Source organism: Procambarus clarkii, chromosome 8 (genome assembly GCF_040958095.1).
Source record: "Procambarus clarkii isolate CNS0578487 chromosome 8, FALCON_Pclarkii_2.0, whole genome shotgun sequence".
NCBI classification, from domain to species: Eukaryota; Metazoa; Arthropoda; class Malacostraca; order Decapoda; family Cambaridae; genus Procambarus; species Procambarus clarkii.
The window spans coordinates 3,338,226-3,349,110 of record NC_091157.1 but is presented as its reverse complement, the minus strand read 5'-3'; the positions used below and the strand labels follow the sequence as shown (position 1 = coordinate 3,349,110).

At 39.6% G+C, this 10,885-nt stretch overlaps 1 protein-coding gene across 1 annotated transcript in view; it reads right to left on the bottom strand.

Annotated features, from left to right (window-relative positions):
* Positions 1 to 2,717: 2,717 nt before the first annotated feature.
* LOC123759578 (zinc finger protein 271) overlaps positions 2,718 to 10,885 on the bottom strand; it is a 50,244-nt gene continuing 42,076 nt past the window's right edge. The window contains exon 3 of the mRNA XM_045744684.2: positions 2,718 to 8,289. Within this exon, the coding sequence (XP_045600640.2) occupies positions 4,379 to 5,596 (1,218 nt within the window). The 5' untranslated portion in view covers positions 5,597 to 8,289 and the 3' untranslated portion in view covers positions 2,718 to 4,378. The remainder of the gene's footprint in view (positions 8,290 to 10,885) is intronic.

The window sequence follows — 10,885 nt, the reverse complement described above, 5'->3', positions numbered from 1 at the left end:
GCTGCTGCATCGCCGGCTTCCTCCTTGGGTTTTTCAGGGTTCAGTGCCTTGGCGCCTACCCGAGCCCTCGCTATTTGTGTTCACGGACGCTTCGTCTCTCGGCTGGGGTTTTGTGACCAGTGCTCACCAGACCGGCCAGGGGCGTTGGGGTCCGTCCTTCCGTCGAGCCCACAGCACAGTGCAGGAGTTCGCGGCGGTGTGGTCTGCTCTTCGGAGGATTCGGGTCGCCCGAAGATCAACGATTCGGCTCCATTCGGACTGCTCTCCGGTGATTCATTGCCTAAACTGCGGAGGTTCGATGTAGTCCTTGGCTCTTTGAGGTTGGTCGCTTCGGGTGAATCGTCTGCTGAGTTCTCAGGGTTTGGCTCTCCTGGCGGTTCACATGCGGGGAGTGTCCAATGTCTCGGCCGATAGCCTGTCTCGCTTCATTCCCCTCTCCACTGAGTGGATGGTCGACGACGCTTCCTTCTGTTGGCTTTGCCAGACGTTTGGCACCCCGAGGTGGACCTCTTCGCGTCGGCGTGGCCGAGGCGCCTTCCCGTGTATGCCTTATCATCTCAACTTGTTCTTCACTTGTCTACGACGCCATTGTGTTGAAACTAGGAATAGACTGATATCGGATGACTGTCAGACACCTCTAATGATCGGCTCGACAGCCTAGTCATTGCTATCACATTTGTTATAATTGTAGTTCATTACTAACCCTATAACAAATTATTTATTCATAAATGTTAATGTTGAAGAATTCACTATAATTGAACATAAGGTAGATTTACCATTATTAAGTCTTCCCCAAATACTTTTTGGAGAAGTGGAAATACCTGACAAATAACCAAAATTAATACAGTCTACTCATACAGTCCATTTATCATCTATTAATACTAAGAAATACTTTTTAGGAAATTCCCCACAGGAGGGTTGTGCAGACAGATGCACGGCGGTTGTGGTGGCATCATGCCTGTTTCCTTGTTTTTGATTGGGAAGTTCTGCTTGTCAGTTCGGCTTTCAGTTTGCAATTTTTGTAGATGGTAGTCTACAAAAAAGTCCTAGTAGATGGCACACATAGACTGCTTCCAATTACACAGGGGTGTCTATAGGCCATTGCTCCTCGTGCCTCTTCTTGAGGGGAAAGGCCAGGTTCTGGGGCCGGATTCAGGAAGGTACTTATGAAGGTTTTTCCTCTTAGCTACGAATATTTTCCTTCTTAGCGCCTTCGTGGCGGCTACGGCGGTATTCAGGTAGCTACACTAAGTGGAAAAAACCTTCATAAGTTCATTCCAGGATCTAAGTGTGGTTTTGACCAATCGTAGCTTTACGTAAACTGGATATAACTCAATTTTTCTCTACTACATAACACTGGGGATAGATTTTAAGATTTTGGAACATAAACAAAAGATTATAATAATTGAATCTAGTGAAGAGGAGTCCTTCGTGTTAGTTATATATGCATTCTCTGCTTGAAACTTAAAGTAAATATGTCTTTTATGATAGTAGAATTAGTTTTATAATAGCAAGATATTATACCCGTAGTTATTAAGTAAATAAACACTGAACATGAAATATGAGAGAAGGTAATGAGCCCTGCCTGATGGGATCATTTACTGTCACCAAATTCCCCTGTTCACCTAGTAGTAAGGGTGTACCTTAGCTATACATACCCATTTCTAATTTATTTAGTTTGGTTTTATTTTGAAATTAAATCTGGGTGAGACATAAAATAAAAATATGCTGCACAAATGATGTTAGGTAAGGAGAAGGGTAAAAATGTCAAAAACTTTATTCATTGAATACTTAAAGCTATAATTATGACTATATAGACTATTAAAAAAGAGAGAGGGAAGTAGGGGTCCAAGACCTCTTCCTGTTATACAATTTGGGTGTGGAACATTATCAAAAGAAGGCACCATGCCGGGAAGGCTATGTAGCAGTAAGGCAGTGAGGTGAGGCAGCTACTTATTTGAGAAATGCTCATTTTATTTACCTTAAGCTGAGGCAACTTATTTTATTTGAGGAATACTCAGCTGATTCCTCTACATTTAGCATGGAACAAATTTGTGTCCAAGACCTCTTCCTGTTACACAATTTGGCTGTGTGTAACCAAACTAGAAGTGCTCTACAAATCAAGGGACCCAGAATGTGGAATGACCTCCCGAATCATGTCAAAGGCTGTACCTCTCTCAACCAGTTTAAGAGTTAAATCAAGTACTGCCTAATTAACTCCATGTAACCTAACTTACCTCCTAAATGTCAACCCATGTCTTGCTATTTTTTAAACAATGCTGTTCACCAACATGTGCAATTCCTGATTTATGCTATGTTAACCCCCCTTTTTGTATTTTTTTATTCCTTCTTTCAACACAATTTATACCTAATCCCAATTACTATTAAGTTTTAGTCTGTGTTTTTTCCCCCACACCTTGCCCGAAATGCTATGAGTATTAGTGGCTTTAGGTATTGTATGTACTAGATCTGTCTGTAAATCCAACATTATGTTTGTAAATCAACTGTATGTACTTTTCCTGAATAAAATGTATTTATTATTTATTTTTTAATCAGTAAGTATTAAAAGAAGGCACCAAGCTGGGAAGGCTATGTAGCACCATTGTGTGTAACAATAAATCAATTTTTTTTTTAACAAATAATGCACCTGTATGGTAAAACAAATCCTGTCAGCTGTAAAAATATTGATGGTTATTTAAATGAAAAATATAATGAAAGAAATATTACTGGTTTATTTTTATCCTATCTTTTTGTACTGTACAGTATATCCAAGGAAGTGAAAAATTGAGACAATGCACAATTTAATGAATGATTAGCATGGATTAGCAGTTCAAAAGAAATATGACTATTACATATCAACATGAGATCTTAATGATCCATGGTCAGCATGATTTAATAAGGATAATACAGTACTGTATTTGTAATAATACAAACTATAATTTAAAATCTTTATTACTGATTTTTTTATTAAGAAGATTAGGTATACACAGCAATGTGCTGCTACCCTATTATATATGGAATATTACACAGTGTAGATAAAAAACTAGCTGTAAGTTTATCTAATACTCCCATCTCACAGGATGGTTAGACATACTGTACATGGAATCAATTTAGAAAATACCAGCCTCAATACAAAAAACAAATCAACTCTGACTAAACAACTCTTCACGATTTTCACAAGAGGTAAGCACTGAATCATGGAAACATTATATTATAATTACTCTTACCAGTTTCCACAAGACTCCTCTCAAACAATGTATTTTTAAACATGTTTAGGTATACACAGCAATGTGCTGCTTCCCTATTCTGTATAAAGGACCACACAGTGTAGATAAAAAACTAGCTACAAGCTCATCCAACATCCTCACCTCACAGGATGGCCAGTCATACATGGAATTAGGAGAGAACAAAATACTTAATGCTGATCTATTAGCCTCCCCTGGCAAAATCTGGGTGCAGCACAAGAATATCTTCCAATATTCCTGAGTGTATGAAGTAATTACAGAGTTCAAAATACCTCATACCATTTGGTATGAAGTCACTGATAACAGGGCAATCACAGGTATAGTGTTGGAGAGTATGTTCTCTCAAGTAGGACTGAAAACAGATGTTTTTTTCCACCAAGAGGGCTATAAACCCATGGAACCGCCTACCCGCTAAAGCCGTAAATGCCAAATTCCAGCTAAAAAATATCATTAAGACAATTGGCGGGCCCTTTAACAAGCCGCCGGCTTTCTGTCCTCTTCGAGGCCACTAGATAGTTAGTGGCCCTTGGGTAAATTCAGTAAATATATACAATAATTGTCAGCACATCTTCCGAGCAACAAGGACAGCAACACAGTATCTCTTAGAATTACGTAGGTAAACAACAAATGTAACATATTTGTTTACTACAATGTCGGTGCTGGCTGTAGAAGTTGAAAAAAAAACATTGTTTTACTTCGAAATATACTAATTTTATAAGAAAATTTGACGTAAATAGGAGGCAGTAGAGCTTCGATAAGCCAGCGCTAAATCTTCAATATGAAGAATGTTGCTGCTCTCTGATTGGCCAAACGAAACACAGCAGTGACCTCTATTGGCACGCAGGTGAACCAACAAATTCCTTCCTAAGTGGACGTTATTGAATTGCACCTAAGCATCTTCTTAGGGCACACTTAGGAACCTTTGTTGCAAACCCACTTACGAAGAAATACACAGAGCTTCCTGAATCTAGGTCCAGGTCCCTGGCAGGCCTAGAACTCCATCGATTGACTGTTGCCACAGTCTAATATATGCACTTCAACCCGGTATAGCTCTGGGGAGCCGAAGGAGCTTTCCACATTAAAGCTTTTCATATCTTCTTCTTCTGAGTCCATGCCAGATGATATTTCCTTTACTATGATGTATGAATATTCTCTCTTGTATGAATCTTCATGTGTTTTATTATACATGGTCTCTGTGAAAATACTTTTAGACATACTGAACAATGATATGGTTTCTCTCCTGTATGAATCCTCATGTGAACTGTTAGACGAGTCCTACGTGAAAAGTCTTTTAGACACACTGAACAATGATATGGTTTCTCACCTGTATGAATCCTCAAGTGAACTATTAGATCTGATTTTCGTGAAAAGTCTTTTAGACAAACTGAACACTTAAATGGTTTCTCCCCTGTATGAATTCTCATATGAGCTACTAGAGATGATTTATTTGTAAAGTCTTTTACACAAACTGAACAATTATATGGTTTCTCCCCTGTATGACTTCTCATGTGAACTGTTAGAAGTGACTTCTGTTTAAAGTCTTTTAGACACACTGAACAATGATACGGTTTTTCACCTGTATGAATCCTCAAGTGAACTATTATATCTGATTTTTGTGAAAAGTCTTTTAGACAAACTGAACACTGATATGGTTTCTCTCCTGAATGACTCATCATGTGATAGACTAGATGTGACTTCCGTGAAAAGTCTTTTAGACACTCTGAACACTGATATGGTTTCTCTCCTGTATGACTCCTCATGTGATAGACTAGATGTGACTTCCATGAAAAGTCTTTTAGACACTCTGAACACTGATATGGTTTCTCTCCTGTATCATGACTCCTCATGTGATAGACTAGATGTGACTTCTGTGAAAAGTCTTTTAGACACTCTGAACACTGATATGGTTTCTCTCCTGTATGACTCCTCATGTGATAGACTAGATGTGACTTCCATGAAAAGTCTTTTAGACACACTGAACAATGATATGGTTTCTCTCCTGTATGACTCCTCATGTGAACTGTTAGAAGTGACTTCTGTTTAAAGTCTTTTAGACACACTGAACAATGATATGGTTTCTCTCCTGTATGAATCCTCATGTGAACTGTTAAAACAGATCTACGTGAAAAGTATTTTAGACACACTGAACATTGATATGGTTTCTCTCCTGTATGACTCCTCATGTGAACTGTTAGTTGAGATTTATATGAAAAGTATTTTAGACAAAATGAACACTTAAATGGTGTCTCCCCTGTATGACTCATCATGTGATAGATTAGCTGTGATTTATATGAAAAGTCTTTTAGACACTCTGAACAATGATATGGTTTCTCACCTGTATGAATCCTCATGTGTTTTATTTGATCTGATTTACGTGAAAAGTGTTTTAGACACACCGAGCAGTGATATGGCTTCTCTTAGGAATAAGTGCTCATATTTAACTTTTGATATTTCTGAAAGTAGTTTTAGACAATGAATCTTTAATACTGATTTTGTTATTTATAAATACTTGTACTGTATGCTGTTATATGAGGTATTTTTGATAGTATTTCTGAACACTCAATACTGATGTTTTTCATCTGAAGATACTTTTGTACAATTTACTTGAATGCTAAGATCTGAAAAGTTCTTTGATGCAAATACTTATTATTATTTATCTCCTGAATAAATACTTGTTTGCTTTATAAGTATTATTGGAAAGTTTAAACAACATATTTGTGATGTGTACAGTAATGATGATGTGATTTTTTATCTGCATGAATTTCATAGATTAGTAAAGCAAATGTTGTTAAAGATGCTAAACATTTGGATAGTGGGACACAAAACTTGTGCTACAACCCTGACAGGCAACACAGAGCAAACAAATTATAAAGTGTCACCTATGCTGTCAATAGATGGTAATGAAGATTAAATAAGCTTCTGGAAATATCCCATTCTCTTTGGCAGTAATTTAAAGCAAACAAATTCTTTGTCAAAACATAAAAGAGAATGGAAAATTAGACAATACAAAAGCCACTGGTGTTACTGATGCATAAATACTGAGAAAATATTGTGCGTATTATATAATAAAATATTCTAACCCAAAAATATTCTGTACAATATTTCCTGTGAATTAGCGAGTGAAAAAGCTTACATAAAAATGCACTCTTCCACATGAGGCTAACAGCATAAAATTAGTGTATGCATAGCTCTGTAAACATTCCAAACAAATCCTGTGGCAAGTTAATTTTCTTTTAACTTTTCATGATCTTACCATATGTCTTTTGCATCGCTTCTGAAGAAATGCACACATTTTATTGCAATGAAGTATGTCTTATTATAAATACAGCCACAGCACAAGGGTTATATTCAATGAACCCTTAAGTTTAAATGTGTATGTGATTTTTACAAGAATATATGTATCGAAAGTACAATGTACATTCTGTTATTTATTAATCCACTATTCCTACACGTAAGAAAACACATTCTGATCATTAAAAACACTGATATCTTATTTGGATAGCCCTCACAAATGAGTAAGTAAAGTTGATGCAAAAATTAATAGACTAATAGCTTTAACATGCACATCATAGAAATCTTTGTAAGAATGCTAAGAAGATCACAAAATACATGGAATCACAGCATCTGCATAACTGTAGGCCACACGGGTTCAGAACAGGGTGTTCCTGCCTCTCACAATTACTAGACCACTATGACATGGCATTAGATGCCATGGAAGAAACAAACGCTTATGTAATGTACACAGATTTCAACAAAGCTTTTGGAAATGTGACCATTGTGTTAATACACACAAAATGTGCACCAAAGGAATTACAGGCAAAGTAAGAGACGAATCTTTAACTTCCTAACAACCAGAACCCAGAGTGTAATAGTCAACAAAGGAAAACCTGAATCATCCATCACAAAAAGCTCAGTCCCTCGGTATACTGTGATTGCTCCAATATTTTTCCTTATCCTTATATCAGATATAGACAAGGATACAATCTATGGTACTTTATCATCCTTTGCAGATGACACTAGAATTTTTATTCGAGTTGACAATATAGATATACAGCAAACCTCCAATCCAATGTTAATAAAATCTTCCAATGGGCCACAGAAAATAATGTGATGTTTAATGAGGATAAGTTCCAATTAGCGTACTATGGAAAAAATTTAAAACATCAAAGAGGCCACATACAAAACACAGCCAAACCAGACTATTGAAAGAAAAGACATTACTAAAGACTACCATTACTAAAGATCAGACCAGTAACCTGGGAACAGTGATCCACTTAATATTAAGCAGGTACTCAACAGGTAAGCAGTTCTAAGAAATTTAAGAGTAAATTACGTGTCCAAGATAAGAATCAATATTTACTATACACTACGTACTGGGTACTGTGAATAGATTTTTTGTTTAAGAATGCCCTGCCAACACTTAAAATAGATCATACAGTAGAAAAGTGTGTTTAGTTTTAAAATGGAAAATATTTATATTAAATTTTAGTACAGAAACACAAAAAAAAAAAAATTAATCTTGTTAAAATATTTAATTTACATAACCTTAATAGTTTTCTCGGAAAATAAAACTATTAAATATTAAAAACATCAATTACACTAAAACACAATATATAATTAATATATAATGAGATTATAAAATCAATGATACCGTAGACCACATTTACCTTTACAAATACATTTGTATATAAAAATATATTTCCATTGTCACCATTGGATGTACAGTGTACATTATGTACCATACACCGCATGTACAGTGATTCAGACGAAAGCGATATGTAATATTTTATTTCCCATAAGATGAAAGTGTGCTTGCTGCAGAGTGACAAGGCAACACATTATTTGAAGGGGCCAAGTAAACATTCATTCACAGGATGTTGAGAAAATGTATGTAATAATCAGGATGTTAAAAAGGGCTCGATCAAAGTCTTACCCTTGTATATGTAGTACTTCTGACACCATGTATACAGTATTTCTGGCACATGAGCTTTAATGCCACTGGGTCTTGGCACAGCAAGTGTAAGTTTCCTTCTGACCTAAGGACCTGCAAAAGAAAAGATTGAGATTATCAGATTTTTATTTAAACCTTGCAGTGTGCAAATTAATTATATTACAGAGCACCACTTGGTTTCCAAACTTTAGTTATCCAAAACTTCCAGTTTCCCGATTGGGGTTGGGGAGTCGTGCTACACGAACAAAGTTCGGGTAGGAAGTGGCCCGCCAAACGTTGCGCCGGCCCATGGTGGTAGGTGGCAGATGGTCCAGTTTGCCCACTGACAGTGTCAGGCACCACCACTCTAGAATACCTTCTACCCTGTGACTTCACAGATTCATGGCCTATTATTCCTATTATTTTGAATTGTCACAAGGCTTGGAGTGTTCATTCTGTGATTTTGTTTTACATATTTGCACAATCAAGAAACATCTGTGCACCATGTCGGCTCCAAATGCACGCATTGCATCAGTGATGGCTGACTGGTGGGTGGATGGATGGGGGAGCTTAGGTGGGAGGCAGTATGCGAGAGAGGGGGGAGAATTGGTGAGAGAGGGGGGGAGAATTAGTGAGACAGGGAGGAGAGGGGAGGTGAGGGAGAAATACTAGGAGGTAGGCAGGAAAGGAGGGGGAGGTAGGGAGAGATACTAGGAGGTAGGCAGGAAGGGAGGGTAGTAATGAGGAAGGATGAGAGAATTTGGGAGAGAGGGAAAGGCAGGCTGCATGGCTAGCAGGCTGGCAGGCTGGATGGCAAGCAGGCAGGCTGGATAGCAGGCAGGCAGGCAGGCTGGATAGCAGGCAGGCAGGCTGGATGGATGGAATTCAGGCAGGCAGGCAGGCAGGCAGGCAGGCAGGCAGGCAGGCAGGCAGGCAGGCAGGCAGGCAGGCAGGCAGGCAGGTGTTGAGGCGAAACGTGACCTTTGAGGTGGGATGTAGAGGGGCGGGAGGGTGGGGGAGGTGGGTACTCACCTAATTGTACTTGCCTAATTGTGCTTGTGGGGGTTGAGCTTTGTCTCTTTGGTCCCGCTTCTTAACGGTCAATCAACTAGTGTACAGATTCCTGAGCCTACTGGGCTCTATCATATCTACATTTGAAACTGTGTATGAGTCAGCCTTCACCACATCACTGCCTAGTGCATTCCATTTAACTACTCTGACACTGAAGAAATTCTTTCTAACTTCCCTGTGGCTCATCTGGGTACTAAGTTTCCACCTTAGGGGAGTCGGTGGTGGTGGGGGAGGGACCAGCTCACTTCCGATAAGCCTAAACCACACTCCACCCGTTACAGTAGTCAGATTTGTTTGTTAAATTCAGTACATCATCATATATATTTTTTGGCAGGTTAGCAGAGTGGGAGGCAGAAAGACAGGCTGACTGGCAGGGAGGGAGGGAGGGAGGCAGACTGACTGGCAGAAAGACAGGCTGACTGGCAGGGAGGGAGGGAGGGAGGCAGACTGACTGGCAGGCAGGCAGATTGGCTGGCAGGCAGGCAGACTGGCAGGCAGGCAGACTGGCAGGCAGACAAGCAAACTGGCAAGCAGACAAGCAGGCTGGCAAGCAGGCAAGCAGACTGGCAAGCAGGCAAGCAGACTGGCAAGCAGGCAGGCAGACTGGCAAGCAGGCAGGCAGACTGAATGGCAGGCAGGGGCAGACAGACGGGCAGACTGGCAGGCAGGCAGACTGGATGGCAGGCAGGGAGGAATGGGTATTGAAGTGAACCGTGACCTCTGAGATGGGATGTAGGGGGGGTGGGAGGTGGGGAAGGCGTGTCAGTGGTGGGGTGGGATCGGTGGACTCCGATAAGCCTAAACCACACTTCACGCAGTGTGTTGAGCTAGATTTGTTTGTTAAATTCTGGTTGTACATCATCATATATATTTTTGGTTACAGGTTTTGTTTAGTAATATTATTAGGATAATAAAAAGTTATAAATATACTTATTTCATGAATGCTTTATTGTATTAATCTACTAAGCTAGCCACTTTGGGGGGAGGGAGGGCAGCAGCAGTGAGAGTGTGCTCACATAGTTGTACTCATCTAATTGTGCTTGCGGGGTTGAGCTCTGGATCTTTGGTCCCACCTCTCCTGAGGGAGAAGTGGATCAGGACTTCCCTAATTGGTGAGTGCAAACAAAATACAGTGGCACCTCGACTTACGATTGCCCCTACTTACGATAATTTCGAGTTACGATGTAAATTTCATCGAAAAATGCGACTCGACATCCAATGGTGTCGTCGACTAACGATATTTGTTGGTACACGTTCGAGTCAACCAAGCACGTGGTTCCCGGTCACGCGGTCTGACCTGCCTCAGTTTACTACAGCTGCCCGCTTAGTGACGATCACGCCTATATGAAATTCCGTATTTGTGGTGATTTTTTGGATTTTGAACATTAAAGTAATTATTATATATGACGCCATGAGTCCCAGGAAAGTCAGTGGTAAGGCTCAACATATGAAAACCCATGTAAGGATGACCATAGACCAGAAACAAGAGTACAGAATGTCTCTTCCTCAACAATTCACACTTTTGCTCACCGGGCGCGGGACCTCCCCACTACCTCAGGTGGGCTTAGGCGTTCCGCAGGAACATGAGGGAGAGCGCGGTAAATTCTGAAAAGTGTATAATCTTTTCAACTTTGTCAGC